The 18,285-nt window shown below is 40.4% G+C and overlaps 1 protein-coding gene across 1 annotated transcript in view; it reads right to left on the bottom strand.

The window, feature by feature from the left end:
- Nucleotides 1–10,722: 10,722 nt before the first annotated feature.
- The window catches only part of rbl1 (retinoblastoma-like 1 (p107)), a 30,178-nt gene continuing 22,615 nt past the window's right edge, over nt 10,723–18,285 (bottom strand). Inside the window, exons 20-22 of the mRNA XM_074649710.1 lie at nt 14,989–15,140; nt 14,718–14,882; nt 10,723–13,446 (exon numbers count right to left, since the gene is read on the bottom strand). Coding sequence (XP_074505811.1) covers nt 13,252–13,446; nt 14,718–14,882; nt 14,989–15,140 — 512 coding nt within the window. The 3' untranslated portion in view covers nt 10,723–13,251. The remainder of the gene's footprint in view (nt 13,447–14,717; nt 14,883–14,988; nt 15,141–18,285) is intronic.

Genomic DNA, 18,285 nt, shown 5'->3' with positions numbered 1-18,285 from the left:
CACACACTGAGCATGCGCAGAAGCAGCCTGCATGGTTCACTGTGAAGAGCTGCTGGAGTCACAGCAGAGAGGTGTGGCGGGAAAATATTAATAAATACATACATTAATAAGATCAATCTTTATTGATCTCTAGCGGGGAGAGTCGGTTGTTGCAGCAGCTCAAGGACAGAAATACAGATCAACAACATAAGTAACAATAAGTAAAAGAAAAACAACAATAATAATAATAATAATAATAATCATAATCATAATAAATTATAATATGAATAATAGTAATAATAGCAATAACAATTGCAATAATAATATAATAATAATTAAGAGGGATAAAATACAACTAAAATAAGAATAAAACACTGAATAGAACTGGAACATTTGGAGACCAGGATGTGATTAGTGATGTAAAATCATTGTAACATATATAATATACATAGAATAATAAAATGGTAAATTATGTTATGGTATAAGTTATGAGATATGGCCATGGTCGAAGGTAGTCTAACATAATGTATAGTATGGTATGTATAACATTGAACAGAATATTAAATATAATATATATAAATTTATATATTTACTGTATATATACATATATATAAATATATAAAATATATATATACATTTATATATATTATATTTAATATTCTGTTCATATATATATATATATATTGTATGTATATATAGTATGTACTGTATATATAGTAAATATAATAAATATATACTTTTCCTTCATTCTCTTGAAGGCAGCCTCTATCCCCTCTTCCCATTGGTCAGTCAGCTCCACCATGATGACCGTCCTTGTCAAGGTGGATCAGAGCACAATATCTGGCCGAAGGGATGTTGGTGTTATTTCATGCGGGAACTTTAACTGCCGGTCAAGGTCAGCTCTCATCTTCCACTCGCCTCCAAGAGACAGGAGAGGCCGCCCCCTCGCGCTGCAGCTCTGGCCTTCGCCCCCTTGCCGAACAAACTGGACCAGCCGCTGTGATGTTGCTGGGCTGGCCTTGTTTGCCTCCAGCCTGCGTGCCTCCAGGATTTCGGCTAGCTTACGCAGCACCCGGTCGTGGCGCCATCTGTACCGGCCCTGCGTTAGCGCCGCCTTGCATCCAGAGAGGATGTGCTGCAAGCCGGGGTCTTTGGAGTTGGCAGGTCTCCTCTGTGCCGTACCAGAGGTGCAGATTCCGGGGACTGGGAAGGGTGTCATACGTGGCCCTGATCAGGAAACTCAGTCTTGCTTGGGGCATCTTCCCGATGTCTGCCCACGTGATGGTTCGGTTTATCACCACCTCCCAGGTTGTCTATCTGCCTTGTTGTTGCAGAGCTTACCGCTCTGATTCTGTAGCCCTCTTCTTCCATCTTCGTGACTTCGGAGATCTCAAGGTCTTTCCTTTCCTTCTTCGATGCTTTGGACCACATCTTGAGTGCTGGTCCCCACCCAAACCCGGCCCTGCCTGGCTGCAGCAGCCCGACAATCTCCTGGTGTTTTAGGCGATTGATGGCCTGGTTGACTGCCTGTGTTACATCCCACTTGCGTCCTGTTCGAATTTGGGCCTTGGTGTTTTGGACAGATGGGTCAGGTGAGTCTCTCAGCTCGAAGACAAGTCTCACCTTCTCCTGTCTCTAGCCTAGGTTGATAGATTTCAGTGGGAGCTTCAGGGTGGTTCTCCCAAACAGTGCGGTGTTGGTAAGACATCGAGGAAGGCCCAACCATTTGCTGATGTAATTGTTGACTTTTGCATCCAACTTCAAAACTGTTGTTGAGGTGATGTCACACAACTTTAGAGGCCACATCAGACGTTGGTATAGGGGGAACTGGTAAAACCAGATCTTGAATTTCCCTGGCAGGGAACTTTGGTCGATCTTGCTCAGGCCATTCGTGAGCTGAGCTAATACAGAGGCAGCCATGTGCTTATCGGACAGGTTGTCTGTGTAAAGCCTTCCAAGGCTTCGCACAGGTTGATCCGCCAACTGCGGGATCTTCTTGCCAACTGAGAAGGTGATGTTAACGTTCTGGGTTTTTGTTTGGATTGAGAGGCTGCGGGACTTAGCAGGTTTTATCGTCATCCGGGCCCATGATAGGAGCTCCTCAAGCCTTTTCAGGAGTCTGGAAGTGAATGCTACTGTCGGGAGGAGGGTGGTAACGTCATCCATGTAGCTCCGTGAAGCCGGGAGTTGCAGACCTGCTTGGGATCTGACTCCTCGGACCATCTGTCTGCCCCCAGTCAGGATGATCTCAAACGCTGCCGTGAAAAGGATGGGAGAGATGGAACAACCCATTGCTATCCCTTTCTCCAGCTGGTGCCAGCCCGTTGAGATCTTCTGGGTTGTGTAGCAGACGCGGAAGTTGTTGAAATAGCTTGTTACTAGGCTCTGGATGCAAGATGGGATGTGGAAGAAGCTGAGAGCGAAGTTGATGAGCTGGTAAGGAACGGAACCATAAGGGTTTGCAAGATCCAGCCAAACCACGTGGAGGTTTGATTTACTCCGCTTAGCTGTCTGGATCTATATAGTAAATATAATAAATATATATAAAGTTAATATATTGTGTATATAGTTAATATAGTGTGTATATATAGTAAATATAATATATATATATATATATTAAATACAATAAATATATATAGTAAATATAATATATATAGTAAATACAATAAATATATATATAGTAAATATAGTATATATATATATAGTAAATACAATAAATATATATACACTAAATATAATGTATATATATATAATAAATATATATACAAAGTAAATAAATTAAATATATATATAATGAATATAATAAATATATATATAGTAAATATAGCATATATATAGTAAATATAGTATATATACAGTATATAGTAAATATATATACATAGTAAATATATATATAGTAAATAAAATAAATATATATATAGTAATTATATAGTAAATATAATATACATAGTAAATATATATATATAGTAAATATAATAAATATATAGTAAATACAGTACAATATATATAGTATATATATATACAGTAAATATAATAAATATACATAGTAAATATGGTTAATATATATAGTAAACATAGCCAATGTAGCCAGTTTGAGATACTTTATCAGTAAAGTACTGCATCATATCATACTGAATAAGCATATTATTATCATTTTTTAAAGTAAAAGTCTCAGATTAATATAGTGGAGTAAAAAGTATTTCCCTCTAAGAAATACGTTGGTGGAGTAGAAGTAGCAGCAAATGCAAATATTTAAGCAAGTATGTCAAAATTTGCACTTAAGTACAGTACTTGAGTAAGTACTAGTGATACTAGTGCTAGTGATATTCCACCACTGCAGAGTACTATGAAATACATCAAATTAAAGGTTAAATTACCACAAAGTGTGACAACTTCTTCTGGTAAAGTTTAACAGTTGTAATGAAGACAGCGGACGCTCCTGAATGGAAGCTGATATCAGACGTGAATAAATCCTGTAACACAGAGACAAAATATCACATTAGAATAAACAGATCAATATAATATGTAGGGTGTTATCAATTAATCTCACAGTTCTTTTCTAGATTCATTGATTAACTCAAATTAAATGTCAGAAAATAGTGAAAAATGTCCCAGTTAACCCAAAGATATTTAGTTTAATATGATATAAAACAGAGAAAAGCAGGAATCCCCATATTTCAGAGACTGAAAACAGCATTTTCTAACATTTTTGCATGAAAAATTAATTAATTGATTATCAAAGTTATTTTTCTGTTGATCGACTAATCGATTAGTCAACTAATGGTTGCAGCTCTAATAATGAGCTTTAAACTCCACATCATTAAATGGATGTGGATATTTTCTCTCTCCTTATAGTAACAGATTGTCTGCTTCATCTTGGTGAGAGAATAAAGATTATAATCTCCACAGAGAGAGAGAGAGGGAAACCATGACCGTTACCATGGCAACACATATCTAGTGCAGACATGAACACGTCGTTTTTATAAAACCAGAAGCAACCATCATTAAAAAAAACATCCATTTTAATCTCCTGTCACTCAAAAATCCTTTAACATGAAGAAATGATAAAACTGATTTCTGCTGTTCCTCATATACAATACTGGATGGATATACATGGACAGGATGATTATGTACAGTATATGTACATATACTGTATGTCTATATCCTGTAAAGATTTACATTTACAGTGACAGATATGTACATAAAGTGACAGATAATATGTACTGTATATATTACAAAAACATGTTCATTACAGACTGTAAATTATAATCTAAAAATGTGCATTAAAGGTCATATATTATACTCCATTTAAACTAGTTATTATAGGTCTCAGACACCTCCAAACCATGTCTCTGAAGTTTTTTTTTCAAAAAAACAATCAGATCATGCATTCCAGCATGTCTCTATAACCTGTTTCAGCCCATTTCCAAAAGTGCTGATTTCTGTGTCTGTAGCCTCTGTCTCCTCCCACTCTGCTCTGATTGGTCAGCGTTTTCTGTCAATCAAACGTCCTCAACAACACAGCGTCACCCTCCCCGCCCCCCTCGCGGCCTGAGAGCAGGGAGAGAGAGGAGTGGAGAGAGAGGAGCTAGAATAGAGCTTATAAACCACTTTAAAGTTTATAAACCAGAAACTTCACCCAGCGCACGTTACCGAAGGAATCTGATCAGAAATCGGCGACACATGATGAACATCTGCGGTCCAGATTCCAGGTTTTCCTGACGGTTTCTCTCAGGTAAATAATACTATTTATATCTCTGTTAGTTAGCTCAGTGTTTACCTCATGCATCAACTCTGTAAACCGTAAACATACACTCTGTTTTACGTCTGTCTTTACAGATCCATCTGTGAGAAATGACCGACAGAATCATCCCAGAGGAGAGCAGACAGCTGAGAGCAGACAGCTGTGGGCAGATGGGAGATACAGAGCTAACCCGTTAGCATGTAGCTACATGCTAACGGGTTAGCTACATGCTACCGCTATGACACGGTGTGTAAACACAGCGACCATCAGGGTGGAAAATAGAAGATGTGAAACAGTAGTCAGTTCATTATTTCTGCTAAAAGATAAATGTATGGAAGATCAGAGTAATGGTATATTATTTACAGTAGTAGCTGTCTCTGTGTTACCATGACTACAGACCACCGGAGCTTAGCTTACCATAGTTTACCAGAGCTGAAGACTTTCTCCTGTACCATGTTAACATAACTGCAGGTGAGATGATTACAAATGCTGTGAATAATTAATATTGTCATCTGTCAACTCAAATAAAGTTTGACTGTGAAACAGAAATGTGTTGTGTTGCTTACAGTCACTATTTACTACCTGTAATCTGCTACATGCATGACATCAAATATATATAATGTATAAATATCATCTGTTTAAACAGTGTAATTACATAAAGCCTTTGTGAAAGAACATGTTATATTTAGATGATGGGAGTACATGAAGCCTGTTCTGCTGGTTCTTGCAGACTAACAGTAGGAGCTACTTTGCTCAAGTTAGGTTGAGAGACAGTGACGCGCTGTGGGGCGGGGTCAGCTACTGAAGGTTCTGCTCTGGTTCGACCAGGAAACCCTCACGTGGCTTGCATTCTCTAATGACGTCAGAATACAAGGAAAAAAGCGAATTTTTTTTCTGCACCCATTTCCGGACAAACGGAGGAGGAGAAAAAGAGAGAGGATGGTCTTTTATGATACTATGGTGGCCTGTAGACACACTGGGGACAGATATTGATGTTTAAAAGACATGGAAAAGTGCATTTTGCATAATAGGTGACCTTTAAAGACTAAATTATAATCAATAACGGCAGCAGCAGATATTCTGGTGTTATATAATTTCAACAACGTATTTTTGTGCGTTTTCCTACGAATGTCCAGCAACACGGGACGCACATGTCCATTTCCGCTCCAGTCTTTTTTATAAAATAAAACTACTTAGTTAGGTTTAGGAAAAGATGGTGGTTTGAGTTAAAATAACTCCAGAAGTGCTTGAACTGAAGTTCAGAAGTTACGTGAGAAATAAATCAACGTTGACTTCTGGTTTCATACGGGGACATGAACAGAGGGAGGAAGTCTGGTGTTTTTAGACCCACCCAACCAACCCAACCCAGAACCTCATGGTGGCGCTAGATGAAAAGTCAGAGGATCACCAATGTTATTTAAGACCCATCCCGAGGTGAACCATGAAGGTTTGGACCAAACTTCCTGCCTGCTGGTGGCGCTAGAGGAAACATCAGAGGATCACCATATTCAGAAGAATTTATCTTCAAGGGATCTTGATAATCTGAACCACATTTCATGTGAATGTCAAAGTCAAAGTGTTGTATAAAACGTATAAAGGCATGAGAAGCAGACATTGAGCTCTGGGCCCGTTTAACGGGAGTGTGGCGTCGGCGATGGGAGCATTTAGATGAAAACAAGACGAGTAGAAACAAATAAAGCAGCTTCTCTCTGTGCTGGACTAACAGATATTGAACTCACTGCTTCAAGGAAACAGCGGCTGGCGGCGAGAAGTCATCAGTGTAAAAAAGGCAGCAGCCCGTGAAATGTAGAATAATCTCATGTCACGGCGGCTGGGATGGCGTTCCCTCCGGCCTCGGGCCGATTATCAGCCGCTCACCTTGTAGAGACGTAAGGTCACAGGAAGTGAGAGGAAACCTCCTCACAGAGGTGGCCTCAATAGCCAGCGGGGCTAATTTTAGATCAGGCTGTTGTATTCGGTCTAACAGGATGGAGAGAGGATGTTGTATTCATGAGGATATTATGGGATTCTTTTATTCCTCAGTGTTCAATTACTGAGAAGCTGCTGCAGTAATCTCTGAGTCTTCTCACTTTCTTATTACAGTCAACCATTCAGTTTATATGTGGTGCATTCACACAGGAAAATGAAACAGCATCACAAGACTGTGTAATATAAGTAACACAAAAACAGTCCTCCAGAGTCTGACATCAGAACTGTGTCCATAGCAACGGTCTGTTATACGTAGCAACGGTCTGCTATACGTAGTAACAGTCTGCTATACGTAGCAACGGTCTGTTATACGTAGTAACGGTCTGCTATACGTAGCAACGGTCTGCTATACGTAGCAACGGTCTGTTATACGTAGCAACGGTCTGCTATACGTAGTAACGGTCGGCTATACATAGCAACGGTCTGTTATACGTAGTAACGGTCTGTTATACGTAGTAACGGTCTGCTATACATAGTGTAGGGATTCTACTTAGTAGGTTTTGGTTATTAGCAAAATAATTAATAAATAATAGAATTATTAATATTAATAAAGATTATCAATAAACAATAATAAATGGGGCACCACCCTGGAATCAGGGACCAATGACCAAAACGTTAATATAGTCTCATTATATATGCTAAACTATCAATTTGGAACGTTGATTAATAATTAAATTAATAACCATAACCACAATAGATAGTAAAGGTTGAAGGATATCGGAGTTCTTGACATAGCAGAGGTTGGCATTATTCACTCTTGTGCAACATTAAACAGACCAGCATGTATATTCCACAAACATTTATTTACAAGATAATAAAGGTTTAAAACACAATATTAATCTAACTAAATAACTAAACTAAACAAACCAAACACAGTGTGTGTGTGTGTGTGTGAGAGAGAGAGAGAGAGAGAGGGGGGGAAAACAAGATGGCGTCTTGTCTCAAGATGTCTGAATGGCCTACAGACCAAAATGGCGAGCACTGTAAAACTACGAAGATGGCGGAATCAAAGATGGCCGCCAGCATGTCATCACCTGACCTCTTTGTTCTTCTGAGCACATGTGCTCAAGAAGGACAGAGAGAGAGGGGGTGGGGGTTGATGTGGGGTTAAGATTATCTGAAGCTGTATGTTTATGTTTAACTAATTCACAGTTTCTGTATGTGATCTTAATGTGTGTTAGATATGCAGTGGGTTAGAAAAGATGGTTAGTTTGCATGCAAGACCTTGTCTATGTGAAGCATAAACTAAACACATCAAATGTGGCGAAGCCACCTACCCGAATATCAAATACAGATGAATCACCACAGTCAAACTCAATGAATAACATTAAACCAAATCAATACAAGTACTTTCTAGAAATCAAAGTTGGACAGTCTTGCTCAGCCATGTGCGATTGCTAATGCTAAGGTAAGCCCAGTACGTTACCATGGAAGAACAGGGTTTGTGATTCCATGTGTTGAAGTTGTGGTTCCAAATCAAAGATGTCGTCTTTGCTGTGCAGATTGGTTAGCTTGGTGCTAACTGTGAGAAGGCAGGCGCTTGCGTCTTCTGCCTTTTGATTCCTTGTGTTGAAATGGCTGTTTCCTAACAGACCATAGATCAGAAGCAGAACTGCTTTGCAAGTTCTGGACTTGAGAGCCGCTCACCTCAAGCCGGTCAGGAGGTGAGGAGATGAAGAGCAGGAAGAGCGCAGCAGCTCACCTCTCGCATGTCAGGAGAGATGAGAAGATGAGTAGGAAAGAGAAGGAACAAAGAAATTCCTCTGGTTTTGTTCTGTGTGAATTTCACACCTAGGTGTGAATGCTAGGGTAGCCAATGGAGAGTGAGCTTGGTCCACGGCCAATGGTAGCATACCTAAAAGGATCCTGAGACAGTTCACTGTGTCTGCCACCAGAAATGGCAGGTCCCTACAGTAGCAACGGTCTGTTATACGTAGTAACGGTCTGCTATACGTAGCAACGGTCTGCTATACGTAGTAACGGTCGGCTATACGTAGCAGCGTCCGCTATACGTAGTAACGGTCTGCTATATGTAGCAACGGTCTGCTATACGTAGTAACGGTCGGCTATACGTAGCAGCGTCCGCTATACGTAGTAACGGTCTGCTATACGTAGCAACGGTCTGCTATACGTAGTAACGGTCGGCTATACGTAGCAGCGTCCGCTATACGTAGCAACGGTCCGTTATACATAGCAATGGCCAGTTATACATCGCAACGGTCCGTTATACATAGCAACGGCCAGTTATACATAGCAATGGCCAGTTATACATAGCAACGGTCTGTTATACATAGCACAGGCCAGTTATACATAGCAACAGTCTGTTATACATAGCAACGGTCTGCTATACATAAAATCGGTCTGCTATACAAAGCAGAGCGTTGCTATTTATGCTATATATAGTAGCAATGCAAAAGCAACAAAATGGCCGCCATGGCCCGCTACGTTGTCGGCTACTTGCCGACAACATAGCGGGCCACGGCGGCCATTTTGTGGTGTCATTAAATAGCACTGGGAACTGTAAGAGCCGGGGATCGAACCGCCAACCTTCCAATTAGTGGACGACCCGCTCTACCTCTGAGCAGCCACAGCTGATGGAACTGACAGGGTTGCCATGGTAACCGGGGCGATCAAGGACCAAGAGGATGCATTTTGTATGGGACCTCTCTCTCTCACCTTCCTCTGAGCTCAAGTTAATGTCTGTAACACACTCATCTGGTAACAAAGTTTAAAGCTGCTAAAATCAATATTTTCATACAAACAACGGATGAAAAAGACTTTGTGATGTGGAAAGTGAACAGAAGCCTCGAGAGAAAGAAAAAAAATATTTTTTTGGTGATCCATTTTCTATTCAAGAACAGATGGAAAAAAAGCTCTTTTTAAGTCCATTTATTTTCTTTTTCATCTGAAAAAAAGTTTTGGCAGGTGATTTATTTTTTTGTCAGGATCATGTTTTATATTTCTCCCTGCACTCTAAACAAAAGGTTCATATATTTTGTGGTAGCAAGTTGTGTAAATTAAAACTCACCTGGAAGAAAATGTGTCATGTGACTGAATGTGTTCAGTCATGGGGTGGTGGTGCACCTCAGCCTCTTGTGGACAAAACGAAAATTACAACAACAAAATCCCGACACGTTGGCACGTTTCCGAGGTTCAGAATGAACTTTGAATCTCACATATAAAAATAAGGTGTCAAAGTTAATGAGATAATAACACGTTAATGCAAATTTGTTTTAATGCCGCTAATTTCTTTCAGTTTTAAAGCTAGAGTGAAGATACATGTATCATAATAAACTAGTAAACCTGATGAATCCATCGTTACCAACCATGTCCGACTAGCTTGTAGTGAAGGAGGTTAAATAACGCTCCAAACTTACACTTAACTTTGTCGAGGAAAAATTGTCACGTCCATTTCAAAGGGGTCCCTTGACCTCTGACCTCCAGATCAGTGAATGGGTTCTATGGGTACCCACGAGTCTCCCCTTTACAGACATGCCCACTTTATGATAATCACATGCAGTTTGGGGCAAGTCATAGTCAAGTCAGCACACTGACACACTGACAGCTGTTGTTGCCTGTTGGGCTGCAGTTTGCCATGTTATGATGGGAGCATATTGTTTTATGCTAAATGCAGTACCTGTGAGGGTTTCTGGACAATATCTGTCATTGTTTTGTGTTGTTAACTGAATTACAATAATAAATATATACATACACTTGCATAAAGCAGCATATTTGTCCACTCCCCTGTTGATAAGAGGATTACATACTTCTCCCTTTAAGGAACACATAAAAAATGGGCAATTCATCGCGATTAAATATTTTAATCGATTGACACCCCGAATAAAGATGATTCCGTATTTTTCTACTTGAATCCCGGTGGTGTCGGGAGGGGCTTTCAAGCTACATTTACACCTTGAAATAAAAAATAAAAATAAAAAAATACAATAGAGAAAACTGTGCCAACATGAGAACAAATGAAACATTAAGAAGTGAAATGAATGAACACGCAATGCTCAAAGTGTGTTTTATTGTACAAAACCGCTGACTGTTTGTAGAAAATACACATTTCCTTGAGAAGGGTTGAAGAAAAGCACAAAAAATGACAAACTTGTTCCCTGCTTACGGACTCGCATCCATTATTGTATTTTTAAGCTGCAAAATCGACACTTTTCATTTTCATTTTTTTTACAAGTGGTTCATTTTTCATCGTCTGCTTTGCCAGTGTGCTTTTAGCAGACCGGGTGTGAACAGAAACAGTAAGTTATTAAATCGTTAGATTGTTTTCTAAAAGTTAGATTCAATAAAAAAAATGAAGTGTAGATACTACACACTCTTGTTGCCTTTCATTATACAACATGAAATGTGGTACATAACCACGAAAAGGGAAGATTAAAGGAGGCGGAAAAACTAATTAGTAAAAGAAGAATTTCCCCTCAGCAATAAAATCTGTAAAAATGAACGTAGTGGAAGACGTGTTTAATAGTAGAGAATGTACAATGGAGCTTGATTTGTCAGATCCTGCTAAAGAAAACTATTTACACAAGTTCAAGGTTCAAATCTTTCCTTTTTTTTTCTTTCACATATATGTTGACCTGACGAGTGACAGCGTGGGACTGAGAATGGAACCTGATATCTGATCATCAAACGGAGTATTTCCTTTTGAACTACTGGGACTTTAAATGTTTAACAGTGTTCACTGTGTATTTATTAGTGTGTGCAGAGCAAACACTCAGACGTTTGATTACAGCCGAGGAAGGTCGTCTGATCAAAGCTTCGAATGAACTGATTCAAAATGAAATCCCTGTATTTATTATGGGATGTTAAAGGTTTTGTAACAGACTGGTCCCAATTAATGACGATATATTCTTCTGGAAATCACATTATAAAACAGTGGAGTTGTATTGTATAAGAGAACTGACGGTGTGACACTGACTTCTCCATAGTGTTGAATTATGGGCAGCTTGTAGGCTTAAAGGGGAGCTTTGGTATTTTCTAACTATTTTCCATGTTTTTGTGTCGAAGTGTACGACGGAGTATCAGGGCCACATCGAGGAAAAAACAAATAAATCGGAGATTTCTGAGAATTAAATCGTAATATTGCGAGAATAAAGTCATAGGTTTACGAGAAAAAAGTCATAATATTATGAGAATAAAATTATAATATTATAAAGTAATCAAAAAGTTAATCTTTTAGCACATCAGCAGCACATTATCATCAGTATCAGGACCTGGAAAAGATGGTTAAAGAAACTGAGTTTATTCTGAAGAAAGAACCACACGTACCTGATGAGGAAACGGACTCTTTGGTGGAGGAGGAAAGGACTTGTTTTCTCGTGAAGTTATGACTTTGTTCTCGTAATATTACGACTTTATTCTCGAAATCTCAGATTTTTTTTCAATGTGGCCATAACACTCCGTCATACTAAGTGACTAATGGGGACAACACATTTTTAAACTGGTCCAGTATTGAGGGAGAACGTTGCAGATGCTAAACGGGCTGAAACTCCTCCGTCAGTTTACGTCCACTAGAAGTTGTTGTTTTTACCACCGACAGGCTCCGATTGTTATTATCAGTGTATGACAACATTTTTAGAAAGGACCCTACAGGGAAATAAAACCATTTTCTGAGTGCACCGAAAAAAAGTAAAAAAAAAAAGTCCAAAGAATTGACAAACAAATGTCAGAAAAAAAGTAAAAAAAAGTAGTAAAAGAAAAAGTCAGAAAAAAAGTCAGAACTTGTTGGCCAAGACAAAGGCGACGTGAGGCAACGCAACTGGTGGCGTTCGTCGCTGCTAGTTCACTGATGTCGGTGTGTTTGAGTGCACCAAAAAAAGTAAAAAGAAGTCAGAAAATGGCCGAAAAGTCTAAAAAATGTCCAGAAAAAACACAAAAAATAATGACAGTCTAAAAAAAGAAAGAAAAGTCTAAAAAATGTCCAGAATCGACAAAAAATGACAGAAAAAAAGTGAAAAAAATTAGTAAAAGAAAATATATAAAAAAACGGCGATACGGTAATCTGAACTCTGTAAATAAAAATGAAAGACTGTGAAACTACCCTTTAAGTCTCTAGAGTAACCCCCTGAACCCGGCCTGTGCTGCCATCTAGCAGCTGCTAATTATTATTACAGCTGTGGATTAAAACCCTCTGACGGTGCAACTCTAACATAACTCTAACATGTTCAGGTGGGACGTATCCCAGAGTTCAGTGAAACAGAGACAGAAGACACTGAATTTCACCTGATATCAAATATCACAGTTTAGATATTATTATTATTATTGGTGTTAAACTCAAATGTTGGGGGGGTTGTGACACTAGAAGTGGAATTGTGCTGATGAAAGATGAATTGTGTCATTATTTACTGCTCCGGTTCGGAGCGACCTTCAGCTCACAATATAGAAAAGGTCACAGCTTAAAGTGATGAAAAGAGACTCTTAATGTCTGACGACATCGTCTCTCCACAGACGGCGAGGAAGAGTTCTGTAATCAAAGTGAATTTATCGTTTCAATGTTTTTACGTGTTTCTCCGTGTGGCGGTCCGTCAGTGACTCTGCCGCTCCGACACGACGTCCTGCAGCCGCTTCAGCAGCACGTCGGGACTGCTGCCGTTCTCTGGACACGCCCTCTTACTGGGGGAGTCGCAGGCTGATGACATCATCACGTCCCCCTCCATGGTGAAGGCCCTCTTCCTGCTCACGCTGCCCTGCCGGATCATCCGGTTGATGTCGGATAACTCCTGGATGGAGGGGCGAGGCAGAGAGAGAGAGAGAGAGAGAGAGAGAGAGAGATTTAAAAGGCTGAATAATGTACAGGTACAGTCATGTCATACTTACCGCTCTTTAACAGAAATACTGGCATCATTCACCAGTTAACTTCCTGTTTCTCACGAGCTGCGTTAAGCTACAGTCTACAGCAGACTACCGCTCACTCTTTACATCCAGTTTGTGGACAGATGAGCTAACAGGTGAGCTAACAGATGAGCTAACAGATGAGCTAACAGGTGAGCTAACAGATGAGCTAACAGATGAGCTAACAGGTGAGCTAACAGATGAGCTAACAGGTGAGCTAACAGGTGAGCTAACAGATGAGCTAACAGATGAGCTAACAGGTGAGCTAACAGGTGAGCTAACAGATGAGCTAACAGATGAGCTAACAGATGAGCTAACAGGTGAGCTAACAGGTGAGCTAACAGATGAGCTAACAGGTGAGCTAACAGGTGAGCTAACAGGTGAGCTAACAGATGAGCTAACAGATGAGCTAACAGGTGAGCTAACAGATGAGCTAACAGATGAGCTAACAGATGAGCTAACAGGTGAGCTAACAGATGAGCTAACAGATGAGCTAACAGATGAACTAACAGATGGGCTGTGGTGGGGCCAATGATGGAAAAGTTCCTGAAGCGGTAGCGCTACCTCAAGGAATATTGTGCGTCGACACAATCCAGATTACATAACATGTTTTGTGTTTTGTCAATGGAGGAGACGACGCAGAGCCCAAAGCTCAGTGTTTGGAGTCGCTAAAGTGTCCAAACTGAAGCAAGACACCCAACAGCTGCTGGGAAGCCGCTTAACTATTTTAAAAGAAAAGAAAATGGACGACAAACACAGAAGAGGTTCATCATTTCTGTGGCGCAGAGACTAGATGTAAGAAGTAAACGTAGTCGCCGTGATGTCACCCAGTGGATTGTGGACTGACGTTTTGAAGCCTTGAGTTTGGCATTTTGGCCGTTGCCATCTTGGTTTTCGGCAGTAGCCATCTTGGTTTTTGGCAATCAGAAGTGACAGAGAAGGCGGAGCTAAGTGCAACCGATGCTGAATGAGACATTTTTAGGCGACCAAAATGTTACGATTAACGTTGAACCGAAAACACACTGTGAAAGGGTTAAAGTTGTCAGAAGTAAACACGAACAACTGCCAGACCTAACAACAGCTTGGTAGCGACCTATCAATCACAAGTTAGCCCCACCCTAAAGCATCAGTGTGTGTGTGTGTGAGTGTGTATGCTTGCCTTGGACGGGCTGCTGTTGATCCTGTAGGTGTAGGAGTTTGGCGTGAGGCAGCCTGCAGAGTTCTTGTGAGGTGAGACGTACAGCGAGTGTCTCTGAGAAACCCGGCGAGGAGAGAGAGGCTGAGCCCGGACCGACGGGAACGGAGAGAGTGGGGGGGCGTCCGCCTGGAGGAACAAACACACACATTCACAGTCACATCATGTAAACAGTCACTAATACTGATGTCTTTGTACTGAACCCGGGTCTCTGCTCTGGGTTATCGCGTCGTACCCGGTTATCGTGGGTGGCATATCGCAGCGCGAAGCTTTTCATCTTCAGGACGAAGACGCTGTTGTAGAACTGGATGAGGTCACCACGTTCCTCCTCCTCCCCTGATTGGTTGGAGGCTGCTTGTCCTGAGACCTGATTGGTTTTCTCTGCAGCTGATGACACACAAACACACACAGATCAGATAAAAGGCTACATCTTGTTCATCTGCAACTCTTCTGATAATTGATTAATTGTTAAAGTCACTTTTCAGGCAAAACAAAAGCCAAAAACTTTGTAGTTGCAGCTTCTGAAATGTTTGCAGCTTTTTTTGGTCTTACATGAAAGTTAAGGGAATATGTTCAGGCTTTGGACATCACCAACATGTTTGCTACTGTGATGAGACTTTTTCATTTCTGTAGTTTTACATGCTGTAATTATAATGGAGATAATTGTCAGTTGGATGGCTGGTGTGTTCAGCATTGTAAAGTGAAAGTAGTGGCTTAGGAACCCTTCAAGATAAATCTAGGTGATGATTTAAAGGACAAGAAAGAAGAAAAATAATGTTCTATTGTTTCTGACTGCTGTCTATTTCTTTTTTCCTTCTCAGGATAAATCTTCTCATTAAGTGTATCCGAACCAGTGCGTTGTGATTCTTTTGTATGTCCTTTAGTACCACCTAGTGGTGATCGTGAAGTGACTTTACTAATAGTAAACATGCAGAATAACAGGAAGTGGTGTTCAGGGACTCGTAGTGGAAGCATCTCAGTGCATAATCCTCTTCATCCTTCAACCGCCTTCATCCGTAAGTCATCTATTATTAACAGTTGTATACATATTTCTCTACTGATGTACTAGAAATATTATTTAGTACTTACAAACATACTGACCAGAGGCCTGTACTACGAAGTGAGTTCAACACACCCAGGGTATCCTCTCGTTATCTTAACTAACCCTAACAGACCAGATCCCGCTACGCGGTCCTACGAAGGTGGTTATCAACTCAGTAAATCAACCCAGGGTTTCTCAGTCTGGTTGTGAGCGCGTTCACATGAACGGGGGAGGTGTTTACAGCATCTGGCCAATCACAGACATGGACAACTCTACAGACTGCAGACAGACAGGCAGACAGACACATTAAACAAAGGAAGAGCAAACTATATTAGATAAATAAGAAGAAGTTAAACACTTAATCAGACTAAAATGAACACAGTTGAAGCTGCCAGATGCAGGAAGAACAGCTAGTGAAAGAAACAATCCAGATGTGTGAATGAGTAAATTAACAGACTTATTAATTTAACGGAATACTCAAATGTCAGATATAGTTGTCTAGATGGAAATAGCTTATAGGAGTGTAATGGATGAATGGATTACACTTCATTATGCCATTTGACACATTTGAGGCGTGTGTGACTATTTGAACCTTCTTTCATATACGTCCCCGTCTCCGGCGGTGTGAAACAGACTTGAGTCCAAGTAAAAAAATAAATATAAAAACATAATTCAAAGCGGTAAACACTCACAACATACAGCCAGGTGTCCTTCCTGCATCTGTCAGTTTAAACTGTGTTGTTTTTAGTCTGATTATTTATTATATTTGGGTAATATTATCATACGATCTGCGCACAGAGCTCTGATTGGTCAGTAGGCGGTGATTTTATACAAATTGTTAACCCTGAAGTTACCTCACTAACCACAAATCCTGCTTCGTAGTTCAGACCTCTGATGTTTGTATTTTTGTGCTCTTTTTCAGTATTACAAGTTACATATTTTCCTCCATTAAATCGTGCCAAACTAGGGATGCTAATTTCGGAAAAAAATTCTTACCCGATAACCGACCCTTGTTAACCGATTATTAACCGTTAACCGACAAGATTTGTGCCTCGTACCAGCTGCAGGAGCACAACAGATATTGGTTAACGGGAGTCCCCAGTTCACCGCCTGGGAGCGTTAACTTAGCAGCTACGATGCTGCGCCGTAACTTTAGCGAGTGTCCAACAGTGTGTGTATTTGTGCTACGTTAGCAGCTCTAGCATTGCCGGAGGCTTCGTGCTCGCCGCCGCACACGTAGTCTGCATAACTTTAGTGAGTTTCCATCAGACCGTGTGTTTGTTGGCGGTGAGTGTGAGGTTGTCGGTGGCGTTCTAGTAGTGGAGCGGATAGTGGAAAAATCATGCAAATAGTGATACAAGCACCAAATTGGGAATGATGATTCCCGAGGGGACACTAAGCAAATATAAACGATCGGCCACTTGAAAATCAAAGATGGCGGACATATTTCAAGATGTCCGTCATATTGACCTGCCGTTAATGGTTTCTCATAGAAATTCATCTACTTGGTCAATTTGAGTGATCTTGGTGTCAAATTATGTGTTTTCTAGCCTGCTGAATCTAGTTTTGATAGTTTTAACCATTTTTAACTTCAATATGGCAGTCATTTTTCAAGATGGCTGTCAAATTTACTTGCGGAGAATGTTTTTCTTAAAGAAATGCATGTACTTGGTCAGTTTGAATAATTGTGATGTAGAATTATATGTTTTCTAGTATGCTATCTAATTTTTACAGCTTTAACATCCTCCAATAAGTTTTTTTTTTTACATTTTGTCTGTCCGGTGAGTCTTTGCTTTGTGGTGTTTGCATGGCTCAGTTGGCTTGTAGGCCTACTGTTGTACATATCAATAGCTGCTGTTGCCATAGGTGTAAGGGCTTAGTGGTAGGGGTAGTACCTTTGTTTCAGAAGTCAGACACATCCTCCAGGATGGACTACTGGCACTGGTTCTCACTACTTGCCCAACTCTCACCTATGACTCCAAGAAGTTGCTAGTGCACGGCAACGGCCACACCCCGGGACACCATGTTGGCTCACGGGCTGAACTAGGTGAGGGTAGCACACAGAGAGTCTCTGTGTAATGGAGTATGTCTAGCTCCAAATTTCAAAGTGCATAGAGTGCCTGTGGACCTGCGATCCTTCCCTATATTTGGCAAAACAGCTGTACTGTAACAGTTGCAAGGTCAGATTTTGATGCGCCATTCTGGAGTTGTAACTTGATATCAGCCCCATGTTCAATCATACATAAAAACTGAAGCAGGGATGGTGGGACGGTATCTTCAAGGTACCTATCATGAAACGTGCTGTTGAATTCTGATTTATGCTGAAACATTTCACGACGTATCATCTGAGCAGCCTTTGCCAGGTGGACTGCTTCTCCATATTTGCTTCTTTCTTCTGGGCCAGCTCTTCTTTCTTCTGTAGCTGTTGGGCATTCAGATGGGCTTGTTCTCGGTTGTACAGAGCAGCAAAGCAAGCAGGATGATACTTCA

This window comes from Sebastes fasciatus, chromosome 1 (genome assembly GCF_043250625.1).
Source record: "Sebastes fasciatus isolate fSebFas1 chromosome 1, fSebFas1.pri, whole genome shotgun sequence".
Taxonomy (NCBI): Eukaryota; Metazoa; Chordata; class Actinopteri; order Perciformes; family Sebastidae; genus Sebastes; species Sebastes fasciatus.
Note: the sequence above shows the minus strand (reverse complement) of the source record. Positions and strands in the feature narration are given on the sequence as shown.